This window comes from Oreochromis aureus, linkage group 17 (genome assembly GCF_013358895.1).
Source record: "Oreochromis aureus strain Israel breed Guangdong linkage group 17, ZZ_aureus, whole genome shotgun sequence".
Taxonomy (NCBI): Eukaryota; Metazoa; Chordata; class Actinopteri; order Cichliformes; family Cichlidae; genus Oreochromis; species Oreochromis aureus.
The window spans coordinates 34100553-34123028 of record NC_052958.1 but is presented as its reverse complement, the minus strand read 5'-3'; the positions used below and the strand labels follow the sequence as shown (position 1 = coordinate 34123028).

Genomic DNA, 22476 nt, shown 5'->3' with positions numbered 1-22476 from the left:
ATTCTTGATGCATAAAGAGATATCCTTCTCAACGAGGGCACTGACAAATGAACGTCGACCATAGTCAGCTCTCCTGATTTGCCTGTCTGTGACAGTGGCGACCTTATGTGCCAGTCAGGACGAAAAATAGTCAACAATAAGCGCGCGCTGACAGAGGTGTTGGATAGATAGGTTCAGCCTTCGTCTGGGTGTCTGACGTTTTTACGTGTAGATCAGCAAGTTATGACTGACAGCTCTTATGGCTAAGCAAGCGCAGGGATCGGAGGAGAGCATCAGAGATTTGGCAAAGTCTGATAATTGACCTTGTACAGCCTCTCAGTCGTTCTTTATTAAAACTTCATTTAAAGAAGAACAACCCCGGGTGGCTGCTGCTGAAGACTCTTTATCTCCCACTCCCTCAGCAGCTATAATGGATTACATAGGAATCCATTATGCATTCCACACAAGAAAGAAGTAGGGCCCAAGACCTGCTTAAAACTATATTTTTAGTACTGAAAATTAATGTGTTCACACCAGCCACTGAATCATTTTAAATGTTCTTTTTTAGTATATTAGGTATATGTGTTGAAAAGACCTATATTTCAATGAGGCTGTGGGGCCAGCTGTGAGAGTAATGGGTGTGCTAATTTATTCATGATTTTAGCCGTATCATTATCTGTGTTGTTCCTTGTGGTTTTATTGTTTAATAGTATGTGTTGTGTGTTTTCGAGTGTATGCAGTTGTGGAACAAAAGCTCACATAAACTACTAAACACTTAAAATGAGACAATCTGTGTGTGTGTGTGTGTGTGTATTCTTTAAACCGGCCGCTGACTCTCTCGTGGCTTTATGCACACCTACTCTGCACTGCACTGTACACATCATATGCTCGAGACTATATTTAGTTCACGATTTTTTTTATTTTTAAGACTGTGGTGCACAGAATAACTTTTACATTTATCTGCTTCATCTGCTCAGTCATATTTCAAAACGTTCCACAATGCATCTGTAATTTTATTAATTAAAAGATGCATGGTGGCTGTACTGTGCTTTCTGGACCATGACCTTGTGGATTCCAATTCATTCTTAAAAATGCTATTAATTTTTTACAATTTTCAATAATACTTCTCCAGCTGTGACAAAAGTCAAAATGTCTACTGTAGTTTTATTAGTGATGTTTACCAGAAAATTTCCAAGAGAAGTCCGTTTCTGCAACTTGGGGAAAAAAATTCTGGACACCATCTATTTGCTCTTTCTCTACATCATCGTGTCACTTTTATTGATAATACACTGTAAATCTTGTCCAATAAAATTTTGCTTCGCTGCTGATTGCAAGCCATGGTGCCTCCTTTTTTGAGCTGTTTTTGTAAGACACTGGAGGGTTTGACTCTAGACCTTTTTAATGAAATAATTAGACACATCACAGCAAGTAAAGCACAGGTTTTATTGATATTAGCTCAGTTCTTTGTCCTGCTAAACCTTTTCAGTGAGCTAACATGCACAACACTAAAAGTGAAATTAAAATAATAATAACAATTTATATTTATAGCCACATTTCGAAACCCTCAAGGTACATTACATTAGCACAGCAATTTATAAACATAGACAAATCACAGAACTATAAAAACAGACTAAGACCTTGTTACAATGAATACGCAAGCCCGAACAGATAGGTCTTGAGATGAGAGATCTGCTGGAAGCATCCAAAGTCGTGGGACAGAGCAGGTAAAGGCTGCAAGATCAGATTCATGTTGGCGGAACAAGGTTGCAAGAAGGTCCTGAGTTCAATTCCACCATCAGGCCGGGGTCTTTCTGTGTGGAGTTTGCATGTTCTCCCCGTGTTTGCGTGGGTTCCCTCCAGGTACTCCGGCTTCCTCCCACCGTCCAAAGACATGCAACTTGTGGGGATAGGTTAATTGGATAATCCAAATTGCCACTAGGTGCGAATGGTTGTCTGTCCCTGTGTGTTGGCCCTGCGACAGACTGGCGACCTGTCCAGGGTGCACCCCGCCTCTCGCCCTATGACAGCTGGGATAGGCTCCAGCGCCCCCCGCGACCCTGAAAAGGATAAGCGGAAGCTAATGGATGGATGGTTCTGGATATGATCTGGGCGGTTTCTGAACCAAGTGAAGTTCATGGAGAAATTTGTGAATCAGTAATCAGGATGAGATGTGACAAGAGCATTGACAAGTATGGTGGTAATATGAAGGTAAGTTAAGAACAAAGGTGCTTAATATTGCAAAGACGAAGGTAGGCCGATTGGATGTATGTTCCGTAAAGGAGAGAGTACTGTTGAAGATGTTGCCCAGAATCTTAACCCGAGAGGAAGGTGTAGCAGAGTTATCAGTAGAAAATGAGAAACTGTAGATTTGATGCCAGTAAGAATGAGCTCAATTTTATTACCAGTAAGTTGAAGAAAATTATGAATAAACCAAACTTTAATTTCATTTAACCAGTCAGAAACAGATGTGGGTGAGAGAGCAACAGTGAGTTTAGAAGAGCAATGAAGCTGGGTGGCCCGTATCATGGCAAAGCGTGTAATAGTCATGCTGGTTCACCGTGTCGCGCATGCAGAAGTGGCAGTAAGTTGCAGTAATCTGCAGTAACAGCAGAGGGAGGAATTTTATTTCAAACCAACATAAAAGTAATCACGGGAAAGTGCTTAAACAGACATTATTAACTCGTTTGCATGTATATACATATTAGCTGCCTAGCTTAATGGTTTTGACGATTAAGGACCGGAATGTACTTCAAACGTTTTTCGCTCACTACTTTGTGGCTTTCGAATATATTGTCTCCCCCTGCTGGTAATGCACGTATACTTTGCAGTAATATCAGGTTGCGTCTTGTTAACACTTTATAACACAGCCTGCGACTGAGGGCATACTTCCCCAGTAATTAAATGGAATTGCAATGTATTTTGTATGACATTAGAATGTAATAATATTTACATGCAAATACATGAAGTTGTGTGCACTAGAATAAGTTGGTAACAAGTCAAATTTTTAAAGGAAACAAAGAAATAATTATAAGTAAGTAAATGCAAGTACATTTAAGTAGTGCATTTTAAATAGTGCGAATACTGCATTTCATGTAGCGAAAGTAATGTAGTGGAAAAGCCAACAAAATTTTCCCATCTTGCATCTTTAGTACAGTATACTTCCTGGGCACAGGCCGTGTTATGGAGTAGCTTAAACTTGCCCGACTTCTGGGTATTTTACCAGAAATTAGACGCATGTAACTAATTTTAAGTACAGTATAAGTAAAAAATGGAGACTTGAATAATAGAAAATCCATCATGCACATCAACGTAATGAATATTAAATAACAATGTGAAAGAAAATAGAAATGTAAAAAGGCAAGGTAAAGTCACTTCATAATACGGCCGCGAAAATTACAGCGTACTTACAAGGTTGGACGAGAAAATACTGTTTGTTTTGCCACAAAATTACTAGGTAATTACACACGATTTAAAATTAGCAATGTAACTTTTAAAATGAAAAAAGCACTACTTAAATTTACTAACAGTAATTGTTTGTTTGTTTGTTTCCTGTATAAACTTTTTACCTCCTTATTCTAATGAAACTACCTTGAGGTATTTGTATGTAAATATAATTCCATGGTAATTTCAAATAAAATACACTAAAATTCCATTTAATTAGAGGGAAATTACACCCTAAGTCACAGCCGTATTATACAGTCTTACCTTCTTTTTTTTTCTTGTGTACATTGTTGTCAGCTCTTTTACTTTATTTGTCTTTTTATCAGCCTGTAAGTCAGATGCAGCAAACCACAATGAATTTCACCAAGGTGTATTAAAGGTACTAAAGACGTTAAGAAACTGACTGAGTGATGTCACCACCCTGACCTTATTGCATCTGACTCTTTCCTCTCTTTCTCTCTCTCTCACTCACACCCACATATGCCCACTCAGCAGACTCCGGCTTTAATATTTGCCTTGGACAATGGTCCACTCATTGTCCACTCAAGAGTTTCAAAATACAGAATGATTATCATGTGTATAATTTTTTACAATTCTAATTTCTGGGGTATTAAAAGGTTAGATTGCACCATTAGGTTGACTGTGAGCACAGGTGCTGATTAAGTTGATTCACTGAGGCAATTACAGCCAGATCCCCTTTAATTACTGTGGGTTTTATTGCAACTGCGTGATAATGGTGCACGGGGCCTGCAGGAGTTTTAGATGGAGATGAGATTGCAAAGTATCACACAAAGACACAAATCTACAGGATGGAGGATGGAGAGTCGCACACATACATGCAACAGGGGTGGGGGGTGGAGTGACCTATTCGCCCACAAAAAATGAAGAAAAAAAAGCCCAAAAGGTTAAAAAAAAACCTCACTTTGCTTTCTTTCCATTTTTCTCAGGATTTATCACTCTTAGTCATACACATTCACTCTACTGTATGTCATCAAGCAGAGGAGTTGGAGAATACTAACAGAACAAAACTTTAAGGCTACACCATAGCAGAGACAGATGCTAGTTACAAACCAAAAATCTGGTAGAGCTAAGACAGATGGAGTGTGTGTGTGCATGTGTGTTATGCACTTCCCTAAATTCATAGCATGTACTGCCACACACATTTCACACGCACAGACAGCCTGACAACCTCCTAAACTCCACTCCACCCCATTCCCTCGTACACACAACACACTTGCCACCCTGCTCGACACAAGCATGCAATAAGAAACAAGTCGACAGCTACACAGCAGGCAATATCCCCTCCCTTCAGCCTCGGTGCCTGTTTCGGATGCATCTGGTTAGTAAAAGCTGACAGAGGGCTGGCCATGCCTCAAAGGAGAGCAGAATGAGGAATTTCGGCGTTCCCCCACATCACCCCTGAGATGCAGGAAACACAGGAGCACCCCCGCTCCTCCCACCCCGAGCAGCCGCTCACACACAAACACAACTGGTGTACTCCTAAGATGCCCTGTCACCAGGAATGGAAATGGAAAGCGGCACACACATCCGTTATCTAAATGTTAACTCCAGTGCCCTTCTTGTTGTCACAGGCGGGCAAGGTTAGCCAACACTAGGTGAGAAGCTTTGCTTTGGGCCTCTGCCACAGAAACCCTTCCCTGTTGGAAGACAGGCACAGCCTGATACAAAACCACTGCAGCTTGCTTCAATATCATGTGTACATAGTGTTACTTTGCCTGCATCATGAACATCATAGAGGTGCAGAGAAGCACAGAGGGTATTTCTACTTAGATCTTTTGTGCCACTCACTCAAGTTCTACTTTATTTGTTAATAGTTTAAAGATTTGAAAAGAGGTAACGTGTGAGCTCCTCACCAAGCTTTGTTATTTTCAAATGTTTGAATTTATGTAGTAGATCTATGCAAGTAGATTTTCTTTTTCCAAAAGTTCCCTACTGACTTTGTCGCAAAGAAAATTTATGATGCTAAAAAGGTGTCACTTCAAGGAATTATGTCAAAAGGATTTACATTTGATTGATTCAAAGCAGAGGATGGCGTACTGCAGCTGACTCCAGCTGACAGAGAGCTCTAAATTTGCCTTTCTACAGTATCTTCTGATGTCATAGTTGCTAAAAGACCTATACCTAAGATTTGCAATAATTGCATGTACTGTGATTTCTATTGTCCTTTTGTTAGATCCATCCATCCATCCATCCATCCATCCATCCATCCATCCATCCATCCATCCATCCATCCATCCATCCATCACGTTCAGTGTGGAAGTGGGATTTATAATAGACTGACAAATAATAACTTAGGTCCACGTAATAATCGATAACCCAGTGTTAATAAGATTAACTTTCTGGCACTGTAATAAGTCAAAATGTATACAAAATTACATATTAATAATATCACCCGTCTAACTTTTTTCTATTGTTTTGCATGCATAAAACATGTTCTCTTTAATTCATTACTGTAAGTCAGTTTTAAATAGAAAATAGCACTGTTGGTAGGTATGCTTTCACTCTTTGCACTGAGTGAAAGCTGACTGTTTATGTTGTTTTTAATAATTAATCACTGACAATTTAAATCAATAACATGATTCCAATCTATTTCTGCTGAATTTGCGACATCTAACTAAAATAGAGAATGAACATTTTTTAAAACCACTTTAGAGCCTCACCAAAAAATATCAATATTCATAATTACTAAAGCTCTCTACGCTACACAGCAACCAATTTCTGTAATTTGAACAGAATTATACTGGAATATGCATTATAGCAGAATATATTTTGGAATATGTTTCTTATATATGAAAGAAAAACATTCCAGACTGGGAGAATTAAAAAAAAGGTGACAAACATTTGACCTAGTATATAGTTAGGTCATGTTCACGGGGTGGAGCGCTCTTAAAACCTCTGCCCTGTGTGGTGCTGATTAATCACAACACCATGACATCTCTTTGGCTTCAGCCCAGAAGAGATGTGTTAGACATGCAGTGCTTCAGCACTTCTCCAGGAGCTCCTGTGAACAGGATAGATTGGGGGTTGAGGGTTTAAGGAGGAGAAGGGCGGAGACAAGTGGACAGTTGCAATGGACAGACTTGCGACTCTGAATACGGTCTGATGCAGCGCAGGCGGTATTTACGCTCTGACGGCTGCAGGAGCCGGGTATATTTAGCCGCCTTGAGATATCGCGCTGAGATGAGATTTCAAAGTGAAGTACCTGTTTGAAGATGCATGGCATTCCACAAGGGTGGGCAAGGGCTACTGGGTATAAATCTAGCACCCCTGCACCTGGCGTTAAGACAGGGAGGGAGTATGACACCTAAGATTTAGAATGTCTAACACACAAGCCGTACATGTGTAAACTACAGATTCATCCATATAAATTTACACACTTACGAATGAAAAGCACCAGACACATCACTTTTCATTATTAACGTCCAGACAGCTACATAGACTGTGGATATTAGAGATTCACCTGTGTCTTTCCCTCTTTGTTAAATGTAATTCCCCTGAATGCTCCCAGTGTCATTCGTCATGGCCTGATTTTGGTTGGAGGAGATCCTGGGAATCGTGAGGTTAGAAGAAAAAAAAGAATGGTTATACATTTTGACACTGTGAGCGTGAGACTTAAGATTGCTTACGACACCCACCCAGTACTGTGATCACATGGCTGTCTTGTAATTGGACAGGTTTACTAACTTTTACGGTATTGCCAAACTAGATCACATCCAATGCCCATGAGACAATCTTCTAGTTTATTTATTCTCGCTTTAATTTTCTTTTGAGGAATGGTTCAAAAATTTAATGAAAATTTTTTAACAGCTCATCTCGCAGTCATGATCCAGCTTTCTGTTCTCACATCCTAAATTTGGAGTCAGTGCCAAATCTGAAAGGTTTCCTCGTCCCTTGGGTCAGTGTAGGACGAGACCTAATCAGGGGTTTACTCTAAAGTCAAGCACGATCTTAAGATATGTTACCAATCCCTCTTAAGAGTTTCACACCACAGGCCATTTCCTCCTGCCGATGACACCAAAATAAAATCTTTATGGGGTGTCTCCATGTCTTTGTGTTGACCCCCCGATCCCCTCACACACACACATCCATCCATCTGCGTAACAGAGGAATGACTCTCATGGACTCCCCTCTTTGTGAGGAATTTGCTCGGCTGCAGATTAGATTTTCAGGAATCTGCAATATGAGTGACACTTTAGGCAGCTGTGTTAAACAGGAAGGCATAGTGTATGTGATCAGCTTGCTTTGTAAAGCCACCGCTTGCTTATTGCATTTCCCCTGAGCCTCGGGGGAATATTAATCAAATATTCATACGTCCCCTGTAAATACTTGGAGAACACAGTCAGCCCTCAGACCGCTGTGCTCTGCGACACAAATGCTCTTTCATGTCTGTGACAAAAAAAAAAAAAAATCCCAAATGTCCCATCATCCCTCCTGTCCATTCAACCCTTCCTCTTCATCATACAAAGATCTTTTGCTCTTGCATATTTGATGTTCCTGCTCTGTCCAAACAGTCAGTTGCCCAGCCACTAAAAAAAGAAAAAAGAAACTTGCCACACAGATCAGACGGTGGATCTAAATGATGCCTTTATGCACTTTGCCATTGCTTCAGCATGGCAGAGAACAGATGGATTCTTCTTTCTGTCCCTCCATCCTAACCCTTGCCCCGTCTCCAACACAGAAGGGACAGTTTCCTCCTTAAAAAGCATGCCTCATCATGATACAAGAATTTGTATTGTACAGGAAAACAGTCCGGCATAGCTCAAACTAAAGGGGCAACAGACAGATTATCCATGGTAACAGAGCTTTGCACACAAGGATATTTTCTTTTCCTCCACAGAGGAACACAATTGCTGCCAGTGTCACTGGGTCACATTTTTTCCGGTTCCTGGTTAATGGGCTGTAGAGATGGTTAGCACGTACGATTAGTTTTAATCTACTACATTTGACTGGGAGAGAAAGGAACTGAATACATTTCAACACACCATTGAGGTTTGTATGTAGCACTGAATTTTATTTATTTTTTTGTCCTAGGATGGCTTAGGATTCTTAAAGTGAACAAAAAACAAACTAAGCAAAAGAAAGAAAAAATGATTTCAAGTTTATTTAACTTTTTTTGCTTGGCAGTGGTTAAACATTGTAATTTTACAAGTAAATTTATGCAAGCAGACAAAGCATGTTTTTAACAGATGGAATACTTCCTTCATTATCTATAGTTACTATGAAACTGTGTCACACCTGGTCTTACTCTATGCTGAAGAACAGAACGGAGAAAAGTGACATATGGCAAGGTGCATGGCATGAAAGGTTACAAAACTCCCTTCTGTATGAAAAATATCTCTAAAAAATGTGGAAATAATGGAGTAAAGTAGTATAACAGTGCTTATAGTGTTGACTTGAATCTCTACTGTCAATCCAAAAAAACTTTTAGCAGCTTCTAGATTACAATTCCCTGAATTGGATTGAAAAGTCTTTTTTTAACGCTTTGATTCATTTGCTGTTATAAACATGTTAGCCACAAAGAGGTGATATCCTACAGAGAATCTTATTGTTAACATTAGACTTATAACAGATAGTGCTTTGTGCTTTATAAAACATGGCACAGTTAACCCCTTAGCAAATCCTAGTCCCTTTCACTGTGATGCAAGCAGGCAAAAATGCACAAAGGCAAGCAAATACACCATACCATGTTGCAAAGACAAAGAAGTTAATTATAAAAAAATATTAACAGTGTTTTTAAAACACTCCTTCAAAGCATATGCTTCTGCATTCTGCTGCTGAGATGCTCTTCATTCTTGTTTTTTGGCAGAGAGGTTTGAAAAAATTGCTCTGCCCATCTTCATAGACTGCCTAGCTTATACTAATGAAGACTTTTACCATACCTTTTAGGCTACTGCTACCTACACTAGTTGCAACCCTATGATTTTTTAAAAATAATCTAACACTGATCTTAGTTATAATTACTACTTTGACATGGCGTTCTCAGTCCTAAATTCACAAAACTGAGGTGTGAACTTGACCTGGCGATCATTATAAGCTTCTGATTTAAGGTGCAAAATCTCAAGTCCTCTGAAATCTGATGAGTTCATAAAGTCTCTATTAAAAATATGATAATGGTGCAAAATGAACAGTGCTCTCCCATATGCTTCCCTTTGCTAAAATACCACTTCTAAACAACAACAACAAAATGTTGGGTCACTGAATTCAGTAGAGCACCAAAAGATGTTCCAAGGCTTCCTGGCATATTATTCAACATGTTCACATTGCCTACAAACATCAGGCACCAGTTTGTACAAATTCATCAGTAAAGTGTCCCGGATGCAAAAAACTGTATTCATGTAGTTCCATAAACCTCTATATCGCATACATGAGGCTTTGGACTTTAACAAATTTGATTAATCAGAAGAGGACTTGTTCTCTGTACTTTAAAAAAGGGCTGTCAAAGCAGCACAAAGTCCCCGACGGTGGTGACCGTCCTCCGCGGGTCACGGATGAAGGGCCACTCTCTCTTTTCAGGGGTCAGGCCTGCCGACAGGTCGTAATCTCTGCCGTGACCTTGCACGAAAGTGAACGCGGGGTATTTCTCCTTCGCTGATGGCTGCAGCAGCTGGAACAATAAAGCAGTGTTTCATGGCTTTGCTTTTAAAGGCTTAGGATCTTCTCTCTGAAGATGCAAATCACATTCATTCCACTTAAAAGAAAGGTTTTTTTCTAAATTTAAGGAGGACGGATTTTGGTTTACAACAACAAAACGACTGGTGTGAGAAGTAAGAATTGAGACAGATTTGTGGCTAAAAGGTGCCACCTGCTGGCCAACTCAGGTTAGCTGACGGATATATTTGCCAGGACAGGAAACAATGAATATACAGCAGTATTACAATAACAATAACAGCATGTAAAATAAGGAAAGAAATTGTGAGGAATTGTGTAGAGTCACAGTAACTATCAAGGTATCCTTTGCTGTGTTCTCACCTTAGACAGCTCCTGACTGATCCTCTCGTAGTCTTGAACACTTCTGGAATAGAAACCAACGGTACAGCTCGGGTCCATCTTGCTGAAAGGCATCTTCTTTGGCGAGGGGCAATGATACGACTAGACAGAGACAAAATACATGAAAATATTCATCAAGCTGAAGGGCCAGGTGACTGCGGGGCATACATACACACCATGACAGCATCGACACCAAATAAGATGTATTCTGCGTCGCATGATGAATGCAATCCTATTTATCTGCTGTCACAGCATCCGAAATTTAACACCTTGTCACATTGTATACCACGGCGCGCAAAAAGCATAAAACAAAGTTTCGGCACAGTGCCGTGTGCCGATTTGTACGTACGGGCCCTGAAATATTAAGGCTCGCAGCTCCCGAGCCCGTATTTGCCGTATTTCTCTTAAGTGGCAGCTTCAGTTATCCGAGCGGCAAATAAATCAGCAGATGGGGACTCTGTAATTGGACCGAGTGCTGCTTTAAGATTCATACCCTTAAGTACTAACAGCAACTATTAAATTCACATTACTGGGCCCCCCCAAGTCAGCTCGTCTGTGTAATTTCACATTACCTGAAGAGGGAAATCGCTGGTGCTGACATCCACAAAAGACTGACAGTAATGAGGGTCCATGTAAATCAAGCTGTCATCTGCAAGGACAAAACAAAAGACAAGTTATTCAAAAACATCCGATTATTACAAAAATGCATTTCTCCCCCAATTTCTATGCAGAGCAGCTCAAAGTCACCACGCTTAGCCTACTGTTAGGCTTGTGGTGCGTCAAATATGCCTCCCAGAAGGTTGTTGCTTTTTAATATCCACCGGGGTGGATTAAATTCTACATAATCAGATGCGTTTGTACAAGCCCATTCTTTACACCCACAAAAAGAGGTTGTCATTTAATTTTTGTGTGGGGGAATTACTTTTACAAACACGCAATTATATTCGACCATTTGCATATGATAAATGCCGCGCCGAGGTGCGCCTTGGCAGGGAGAATGTATTGCTTGTCATTTAGACATCATCCACCACTGTATTTCAAATTGGTAAAATGTAAATGCGTAAATATTGACTGCCAAGATGTACAACTGAAGGTTCCTCCTGGCTCCTGAAGGTGATGAAGAGTGGCTCACTTTGGGGCTCAGATGAAATTTAATGCATGCCTCCTATGGAAATCAATTACGCCTCACAACTTGGGAGGTTTACTTGTGATAAATGGGCGAGGCTTTGATGGGTCAGAGAGAATAAAGTAAGCCCTGCTTCACTTGCTTCCATCTCCACTCCTCTCCGTTTTCCTCGCGCAAACAGGAATACATTAACTCACTTTGTCTCTTCACATAAGAAGGGTATATTATGCAAAGTAATTTGCTATTCGCACCAACCTCTCTGTGCGTCTTCTTTCCCTCGTTTCCATTACTAACCTTGAAATCCTACGAAGTAGCAGGCCTGTTTGGGCTTCCCTCCGATGATGCCTATGCAGTACTCCAGACTCAAAATGCTCTGAATGGACACAGAAGGACAGAACAGACTTAAGTTTCCCATCATCCCAGCGGCATAATCCTTTCTTTAATCTCCAAACATCTTTGTTCTTATTAATATGAATATAATATTTGTTTTGTAGGTTTTTTTTTTTTTAAACCATTCAAATCTAGATGCATCTTTCACCTTTGCAAAGTCAAAATACTCTGGGTTTGTCTTCTCCCCTCCGAGCCTCACAGGGACGAGGATAATTACAGCTCGGCTCTCCGGTAAGGTGGAAGCATGCGCCGGCTGGTCATTCTGTGGCAGAGTAGGGGCGTCTGGTGTCTCATCAGAGGTCCGCTCTGCTCTCGGTGCCCTGTGGCAATCGACGACATCAGCGCTGTATACTACAAAGGATCGATAACACAAAAGGTCAGATTGAGGTCATTCAGTCTGCTGTGTTTTTCAGCAAAATCCATTTGGATGAACAGTCAGCAGCAAGCAGTCAGTAAACATTGTCTTTTTTTTTTGCATTCCTGATTTTGTTTTTTTTGTTTTAAAAAAAAAAAAAATTGAACAAAAAACAAAAACAAAAAGAGCTGCCACAGATAGGTGACCTTAAACAGTTATGCCACTATACTTCATTTAAAAAGGAGGGTGGCTTTTGGTTTTTTCCCCTCTGGTAAAGTCTTGTTTTTTATTTCATTATGACTTTGACTATAAAACTAAACAACCCTTTTTTTTGTAAAGGGTAAACCATCTGTACCATCTTCTCTTGTTGTGATATCGCCCCCTGCTGCTGCTGCAGTAGAGCTCATTACTTTCGAAGTAGCATCCATGTGTTGTAGATACTTTATTTACATTCATGTAACCAGGGGGACTACATGACAGCCATGTGAGAGACACTCAAAGATCATGTCATCACTGTAGTTAAGTTACTATCTATCAGGGGCTGGTCAGATATGTGGTCAAGAACACCGAGCACCTCTTTAGCCTTTTTAAAATAAAATCAAGTGTACACGTGTTTTTAAGAAGTGAAGCATAAATTCAATCTGGATATACATTTCGTTTTTTTATATCAAACTCAAATACACATTATTGACATAATGACACCAGGCTGTTTAACAAAGGGTATTCAATTCAATTCAATTTTTTTTTATATAGCGCCAAATCACAACACCAGTCGCCTCAAGGCACTTTATATTGTAAGGTGAGCCCTACAATAATACATACAGAGAAAAACCCAACAATCAAATCAGAATTCTATAACCTGCTTACATCCTATTCGCAAAGAAAAGTGTCTGGACTTCTTTGAGTTGCTTGAAGACGTTTCACCTCTCATCCGAGAAGCTTCTTCAGTTCTTCAAGTTATAGCTTGCCTTCAAGACCTTGAAAAGGACAAAATCATTGACCGCCTCAAATATCACCGCCTTTATCCAGGGGATGCCATACCCTGCATTTATGGACTTCCTAAGATCCACAAGGAAGGGGTCCCACTCAGACCCATAGTCAGTAGCATAAACTCAGCCACTTATAACATTGCGAAACACCTTGCTACCATCCTTGCACCTCTCGTGGGGAACACCCCACACCACATCAAGAACTCCACCGACTTCACCGACAAGGTCCAGAAACTTACCCTGGATCCAGATGAAACCATGGTGTCCTTTGATGTGGTCTCTCTCTTCACTTGCATACCCACCACGGAAGCAGTGGAGACTGTCAGAAAACGACTACAAGAAGACAGCTCCTTGGAAGACAGGACCAACTTCACACCCGATCAGATCTGCACACTGTTAGACCTCTGCCTCACCACAACATACTTCAAATACAACGAAGGCTTCCACAGACAAAAACATGGCTGTGCCATGGGCTCCCCTGTGTCACCTATTGTAGCCAACCTTTACATGGAGGAAGTGGAAAGAAAGGCTCTTGGCTCTTTTAAAGGGAGAGTACCCAGCCACTGGTACAGATATGTGGGACGACACCTGGGTCAAAATCAAGACACAAGAAGTGGAATCCTTCACTGCGCATTATTAACGCCGTGGATAAAAACATCAAGTTCACCAGGGAAGACACTAAGGACAACTGTTTGCCTTTCCTGGACTGCGCTGTGCACCTTGAAGAGAATGGCAACCTCAACATTGAAGTTTACCGGAAGCCCACACACACGGACCAGTACCTCCTCTTTGACTCCCATCACCCTCTGGAACACAAACTTGGAGTAATCAGGACCCTACACCACCGGGCAGAACTTGTTCCCTCTAAGCCTGAAGGAAAAAAGAAGGAACACACACATGTAAAGGAAGCACTGAAAACATGTGGTTATCCTAACTGGGCGTTCATAAAGTCAGCAAAAAGGCACAGAAAAGAAGATCAGACACCAGCGAGGGAGGATAAGAAAGACAGACGCAACAACGTTGTCATCCCCTATGTAGCCGGTGTATCAGAGAAACTCAGGAGAGTTTTCTCCAAGCATGACATCCCAGTGTACTTCAGACCCAGCAACACACTCAGACACAAACTGGTTCACCCGAAAGACAAAACTCCAAAACACAGACTGAACAATGTGGTGTATGCTGTACAGTGCAGTGAGGAATGCCCGGACCTCTACATTGGAGAGACCAAACAGCCACTTCACAAGCGCATGGCACAACATAGAAGAGCCACCTCCACAGGACAAGACTCAGCAGTCCACCTGCATCTTAAGGATAAAGGTCACTCTTTCGAGGATGCCAATGTTCACATATTGGACAGAGAGGACAGATGGTTTGAAAGAGGAGTGAAAGAGGCCATCTATGTCCACTGTGAGCGACCATCTTTGAACAGAGGTGGTGGTTTACGACACCAACTGTCTGCCATCTATAATCCAGTTTTGAGTTCCCTCCCCAGACGCCTTAACGCCCACTCACATCCTGGGCCATCTGACCTGGGGCCAGGTTTCACAATGAGCTCACCCGAAACCCTGGCTGATTAGGTCCCACACCCACTTTCACACCTTGGCGCATGTGATTAGAGGATCACCAGGGGGTCCTTTGTCCCTCTTTGGGGGGATACTCCCACTGGGTTTAAATCTGGGACTCTCGGCCATTTGACCTTAGAACTGAAGAAGCTTCTCGGATGAGAGGTGAAACGTCTTCAAGCAACTCAAAGAAGTCCAGACGCTTTTCTTTGCAAACTCCTTTGACTACGATGACCTGGATGACTGAGAACCTTCACAGACTTACATCCTATTCGTAAATGTAAATGCACTGAATAAAGAGCTACTCTGGAACCACACTGCACCTCTATAAAAGCAATGAGTTTCGGCTGTTTACAGGTCTGGAGCATTCAGTTGTTTTGTTGTTAGCATGTTAACACAATGCCAATGAGGAAAGACATAAGAAATTATCTTATAGAAGCAGTTGTTGCAATCTGAGAAGAATTGTAGGGATATTTCCAAACAATCTGAAATCCATCTTTCTATAGTAAGAAAGATTGCTGACAAGTGGAAGGGATACTTGCCAGTCTTCCCAGAAGTGGATGTCCCAGTGAATTAATGCCAAGGTCAGACAGTGCAATGCTCAGAGAAATTGGAAAAAAAAAAACAATAGCTACATCTCTGACTCTACAGGCCAGGATGCTAAATGTTAAAATTCATGACAGTATAGTTAAAGGCTGAACAAGTATGACTCGTTTGGAAGGGTTGTCAGGAGAAAGCCTTTTTTTTCTATAAAGAATACAGCAGCATGGTACGGTTTGCAGAGTCGCACCTGAACAAACTACAAGACTTCTGGATCATTCTCCATTTGACAGACAAGATCAAACAGAAGGTGTCTGACCATCATGCACAACTCCACTCCACTTTTTCACAGATGACTTCTATACTATGGTCTCACGGTACGGTCTCATTTGTCAAGTGTTCATTTGAGATTATACTTCAAAGGATCAGGTAATTTTTATGTCATGACACAAAAAATCTTAGAAGTAAAAATGGTTGTGCTTTCTTTATCACATGACTGTCACTTGTATATATAATGCTAATCTGCTCATACTGCTTGTGCTAGTTAGCATGTGAGACTTATTAAGTCTGGTGCATGCTAGTGTGTGCTGCTTTGTTTACAGATAGTTTGGGTAAAGAGTGACATGGAAATGCATGAAAAAAATGGAATTAAATATCACAATCATCATGATCTACAGTAATTTTTTAAAATCCCCCCTTTTACTTAATAATAACAAAAAATAATAGCAATAGTTATTTTTTTAATTACTCAAACTATGAATCAGAAAAAAAATCTATTGTATTAACCAGACTGAATTTAAAGAGCTGTTTTATCTGTGCAATAAACTGATTGTTTAATATCTCAGTCTCAAGAAAATATTTTTTTTAAATGGCACAGTTAAAAATGCTCAAGGTAATGTTCCTGGATTTCACTTTCTGTCCATATGAAACAAGAGAGAATACACAAATTCTCATAGTATGAAAAGCAGGAAGCAGTAAAAGTTTGCATTTAGATAAATAAATCACCAATAACTGTCTCTCTTTGACTTTAGAATCAGCTCTTAAGTTATTGAGGTTAAGAAGAGCCAGGGGTGGGAGGTTATAGATTTGGAATGGATGTGTTTGTTGGGTAATAGACACAGTGAGACTACTGTCACTGCTTTACGCAGCTCGATCTCACGGCAGCAAAAAGATGGCGGAAAACGCAAGGTCCGCCTGGGCGCTGTGCCCAGTCTCCTGCTTTATCAACAGCAGGCTCATCTTTCATACCTGTGCAGTCTTGGGAGACATAGGCAGTTATACACGCCAAACCAGGGTCCATCGCTTCCTCGACAGCTTTCCTAAGAGAAAGAAAGGGAAGGAAGACAAGAAGAAGAAGAAGGAGCAGAGAGGAAATGGATGAGAAATGGAAGTTTGTACCTGGAGGTTATGCTAACCCGACATCGAGGCTTTGTTCATCATCACATTGCAAAGTTAAATAGCAACAGAGGGGTGTTATAAACAGGTTAAAATATATGAAGATATTTCCAGATAATTACACAGTTGTTGATAGACACATATGGTCACTAGATTGTATACATTATAATTATTTCATGATGATTAATAAAAATTAAGTCTCCATGATTTAATGTAAACATGGGTTACATTAGATGATGATTCATTGGCACAACTGAATTTTGTGGAACAGCTATGCGGAGGCTTTATAATGGGTATAATCATTTTACTATAGGCAGTTTACATATGCACAATTAAACATACATTAAACAGGTTATTATTTTGGTTTTTTTATTTTTCAGCAGTACAAATGTTTTGGTGTAGTCTCCCTCCTCGTGCTGAAATGATTTACTGACCTCAAGAAAATGTTGACTTTGTTGAATTACTTTTATTTTATGATAAATTTTTATGTCAAGACAAACATGCATTTGTACATTTTCTTTCCTGTTACATGTTTTAAATCGTAGATTTTTAAAAATAGCTAACATGACTAACATGGCAACTAATATAAAGTTCAATCAATAACAAAACCCTGTTATTTTTGTCCTAAACAAAACTAAACCATCACTGATGCATAGTCATGATTAAATCAATCAAATCAAATGGAAACAATTGCAAGTTCAGGACAAACTGTTAAACCTACTTGAGGATGTGTGCCACCACAGCTGGTCCGTACCAGTCCCCGGCCTGTTTTCCCATTGTCAGACCTAAGCGGACGAGCCTGTGGAGGCCCAGTGGAGTCGAAGGGCTATCTCCAAACCAAGACACCAGAGTGCGGTGGTACATCTCCTTTAAATGTGCATCTGCCTCCTCTGCAGATCCAAGGGAAAGTGCTTGGGCCTGTGGTGATGAGCTACGTACAGAGGGTCCAGGCACACCTTGCAGGGAAGCCTCCAGAGAGGCCACCAGACGTTTGGCTGCAGTTGTAGTCCACGTCTCTGTGTCTAAAGGCTGGAGTGTCAGTGCTTCTGACCAAGTCCAGTCTTTGGACAAATATAACATATGAGCAACAATTAACATTTCCTCTGTGAACACAAATGTTACTTAAGTCTGTTTGGAAAAAGAAAATCTCAGAATATTTAAATTCCAAGTTCTATAGACTTATACAAATTTTTCAGCATTCACCCAAATCTCATTCCAGCTGCGAAGCACAGTGGAGGGACCTTTGTGGCTTGGGGCTTTATTGCTTCCTCAGAACCTTGATGCCTTGCAGCCATTGAGCGAACAATGACAGCAAAACTGTATGAAGGATTTTCCAGGAGACTATCATCAGGAATCGTTAGACGATGCTACATGGCAATGACCCAAACCACACCAAGAGTTTAAACTGAAACAATTTTTTCGCAAGCAGCTACAGGAAATGTCTAATGGTGCCAGTTGCTGATAAGAGAAGCTCTAAAAGCTACTAAATTCAAGTGATTGCTTACTTTTCCAACCCCTACTGGGGTTTCTCTGCAATCTTCTCAAAAGCAGGGTAAAATAACCTACAAAATGTTACTTCCAAGGTGTTACATAGGTAGTCTGCACCATTCTAGCAAGACAGAAAATAGTTAGAGAATTCATACACAACACAGTACTTGCAGTGCAAGGACAGGCTATAGGTTTTTAAAGCCTGATATGAGAAGTAGAAAATAATAGAGTCTACTCCTTTGACCAACTCTTTATGAGGATCTTTGAACCTGATCATTCAACATATCAAACTTCCATTTAGAACATTAAGAACAAAAAGTCATTCAGACCTTGAAATTAAAGGTTTTTGCCCCAAAGAGTCTGAACCATGTGTGCTTCTGTAAAAGAATAGGTGTCATTCTGTTCAATTACAAGTTTGAGTGTCCCAGTATTTCATTTTAACTGTGCCTCAGCCTTACAAACAGGGAGGGAGCTGAAGGCGGGGAGAATGGGAGTGGCCCAGTCCATAAAATGGACCAGAATAGAGTCTAAGGCATTAACTAAATGACCTTGATTCAAAGTGAATCAAAGCGAAAATTGATCAATAAATATCCTAAAGTGGCCATTAGTCATTTTATAGAGAAATATTTCATTAGTGACATATTTTAGATTTGACAGAAGAACAAGTTTTAAATATTGTTTTCTAAATGGCTGCTTTAAACCGGCAGTCATTCCTTATGTAGACTAGAGCTGTTGGGAGACAATAGATCTTACAAAGATATTAAGAGTTCGCTCATTTGGATGCCTTGGACCAACTAAAAACTTACGAATTAAGGAAACTCTTCAAACTTAAAAGGAGTTTTTCAAAAATAACCATTAAACAAAAAATAAACTGGCATCTGTGTGTGTGTACATGTTTTGTACGTGCACTTTTTCTTTGTCAGACTGGCCTTTTATAAACCCTGCATGTGCACACACAGGAATTAAATAAAATAAGTATCCATATATGCTTACCACTGCATTATATATGCAGTACATATACACATACGGATCCACTGTGTCTCAATAGAGGCAGCTGTTACATGACAGACAGTATGGAACCCAGCCCAAAAAGCATCAGTTTTTTTGTACATTTGAAAAGTTAATTTAAGCTTAATTAAAGAGACAAAAGATGTTATCTCACAGTTGATATCTTTGGAAAACAAAGAGCTCAGCAGTTTACACTGCAGAGATCTTAGCACAATAGAGTTGGTCTGAAACACAAACAGGTGAAAACACCAGACTTGTACACCTAAACTGCCAGGGCTGTCATCGGGTGAGACATCAGGTACATGCTGCACAAGGTCATAAGCCTATCTCGGGGATAACACATTCACACCTACAGTCAATTTAGAATCACCAATTATCCTAACATGCCTGTCTTTGTACTGTGGGAGGAACCCACACATGGACAGGGAGAACATGCAAACTCCACACAGAAAAGCCCCACGTAGCCAATGGATTCAAAGGCAGGTGCGCTAACCACTGCAACACTGTGCCGCTTGGGACCAAAGACATTTGGACAATGAACTAATTTGAATATTTAAACTCAGAATGATATATGATTTTTATTTTTCATAGATCTTGTTGTAAGGGGTTATACCGTAGCACAGCTGCAGTACCATCATTTTCCTCACCTCTTCCCAAGAAATGCAACATAAGTCCTTGAGCCAGCATCATCTGACCAGCCCTCAGCATGCAGCCCCAGCCACAGTCAGAGGTCAGCGTGCTGCCTGGCAGAGGGGAAAACTCTTCCCTGTAGGTGAGCCAGACACGGGATGCAAAATCCCTCCGGAAAGCATCCACATCCCCCATAACAAGGTCTTCAACAGAGGCTTCAGTAGGACTCTCTTCATCTGTGGCTAAAAAAAGATAACAAGGGATTTGCAGTTACTTTTTAATTGTGTCAATTATAATAAAATGATAATTTTAACTTTCTTATTGCCATTTCTTACTTGTGGCTCATACCAATTGGTGTAACTGCTTAGCGGAATTTATCTACAAATTCAATGGCTGTATCAAAGAGACAATCCTGCTATTTCACTAACCACAAATATGAGAATGATCTAAACAATATCTACTTAGATGTTGATTCATAAAAATTAGACAAGTTAATACTGGTGCTTAAGTTATTTGTTACATACTGTACATCATATATACTGTATACAATTTTTTTCAATAAAGTTGGGTGCTGGGTAAAGTGTACATAAAATAATTAAAATCATTAAAAGTGAGCCTATGATTGTGTGGGGTATAATTATGTGTGATTCAATTTTTTGTTTTTGTTTAGAGTTCACACAGTTTCCCATCTTTTGGGGAACCAGTATTGTCTGTGACTTTGTCATTACAGGGAATTCAATGAGCATAAAAGTGTCCATTTATTTATGTAACTGCATGTGTTCAAGCATACCTTCAGCCTTAAAATGGTAACATTTTCCCAGAAGCAGCACAGGAGAATTTCTACTGAATGACGTCTTTGGTTTGAGAGCCCAACCTACGACACAGAATAAACAGACATGTCATAGCTTCATCGATGGCGTGGTTTAACTGACACACCTATCCTAGGAAACTAATCAGTAAGTGTACTGGGTCAGTTCCGTGACTCCTGACTTCTTGTTAATAAGACGGAGAGCGTTCGCCATTGGACAAAAGTAGGCCAGTAGAGAGAAGACATTCAATACAATGTGGAAAAGTTTGATGAAGAACTATTTTAAGGAGTGACTAAGCAGCATAAGACTGTGTGAGTGTGTGTTCTGTTGTGGAGAACATGGACAAGTCAAAGTAACACATCAGTGACGCGTGCATTGAAAACAAAGCAGGCACTCAGTGTTAAACATCGGTGTGTGTGTAAGCCTGCAGCCAATTACTTACTGTACTTCACATTGTGCCACACTGACAAGAACTTTGTCTTCAATTTTTCCACCTCGTCGCTCCCTTTATTCTCCATTTGAAACAGTGAGGGAGGAAACCCATTCCCATTCAGCCACCAACTGTTTTACGTGACGCACACACAGTGTTAACTATACAGTATGACTTCGAGGTACAAAAATGACACGAAATTAAAGCTTGCAGTGAGCACATCGCTTCATTTTAGTTTCCTCCATCCGGTCGTTTTTCCCTCACAGACGCGTTGCAGCTCCGAGTTGAAACACGCCAAAAAGACAATAAAGATAATTTAAAACACAGTTTGTCGTCCAGTAGTTGCTATGTGAACTCGCACCCCAAACACGAACACCAATATTTACATTTTGAGGAAGTAGAAACAGTGAAGTCAGGTGATCTCGCGGTGTTTCCGCTGGGAAGAAGTAGTAAAACCGGCGAGGGTTAGCCTGAAAAATAAGTCCAGACAACCCGACAGGGCGGCGTTAAACGCGGTTTCCCACCAGTAACTGTCTTTAACTCCACTCTGCTTTGTTTGGGTAGTTCTTTTAATAACAACAAGCGCTCTCCATCGTACAAATGGGCAGGGCGTGGTATAAAAAAAAGTATTTTAATTACATCGCTACTATGGCTGATGTTCATTTTCATCTTATTTATTTATTCAGTCCTTTATTTTTACGGATTGAGTGTACCGTTACAGCAATATACAGTAGAGATTTAACCAATGTATAACAATCAATGTTATACAGTTATGCTGATAATATTACATTTTTCTCTTTCTCTTACAGAAATTCGACTATTTAGTTTAACTCCTGTTACTATTAAGACTTTTAGCAGTTGCGACTTAATTATTTTAATAATGTTGAAAAATGGTTCTCTAAATTTAGGTTTTTCCTTTTACTACAGCGTACTGCAGTCTATATTTAAACATGTACCGTAAACCGATTTTCAGGAAATAAAAACTTTGAAATGGTCTTTTTTTAAAAAACAAAAAACTTTATTCTATTATTTCACAAAACCTGAAGACAACATTACTCAGTGGCTTCTAAAGTAATCCATATGAAAAAGATGATGATAAAATGTAGTCTCTTTTCTTTTGAATGTGTTTCATTTGCATTATCTACAATGGACAAAGTCTTTATGCTATTTGTTTTCATTTTTATGATTATTCTGATTATTGTTTAAGGTTGTTAAGGGCGACAATGAAGTAGTTCTTTTTTCATATATATATTTTTCTCAGTTATGTCCCACAAACTTCCAGCAAACTTCCAGTCCTTTTTAAAAACACGTCTTTGTTTAACTCAT

The 22476-nt window shown here is 40.0% G+C and overlaps 1 protein-coding gene across 1 annotated transcript; it reads right to left on the bottom strand.

Moving 5' to 3' along the window:
- Window positions 1-8519: 8519 nt before the first annotated feature.
- On the bottom strand, window positions 8520-21573 carry atg4c (autophagy related 4C, cysteine peptidase). The gene is made up of 10 exons (XM_031760262.2): window positions 21163-21573; window positions 20702-20785; window positions 19929-20153; window positions 17507-17846; window positions 16639-16709; window positions 12093-12295; window positions 11849-11927; window positions 11001-11077; window positions 10411-10530; window positions 8520-10045 (listed from the first exon to the last, which is right to left on the bottom strand). Exons 1-10 carry the CDS (start codon window positions 21236-21238, stop codon window positions 9878-9880), a joined length of 1443 nt encoding a protein of 480 aa, XP_031616122.1. The 5' UTR covers window positions 21239-21573; the 3' UTR covers window positions 8520-9877.
- Between the last annotated feature and the right edge of the window lie 903 nt (window positions 21574-22476).

Excerpts from the sequence above, each read along its gene's own strand:
- atg4c (XM_031760262.2), bottom strand. The coding sequence starts at position 21,238 with ATGGAGAATAAAGGGAGCGACGAGGTGGAAAAATTGAAGACAAAGTTC. Across the intron at positions 20,786-21,162 it reads GTGGCACAATGTGAAGTACA|GTTGGGCTCTCAAACCAAAG; the intron begins GTAAGTAATTGG and ends TCTGTGTCGTAG. Across the intron at positions 10,046-10,410 it reads TCAGTCAGGAGCTGTCTAAG|CTGCTGCAGCCATCAGCGAA; the intron begins GTGAGAACACAG and ends TTATTGTTCCAG.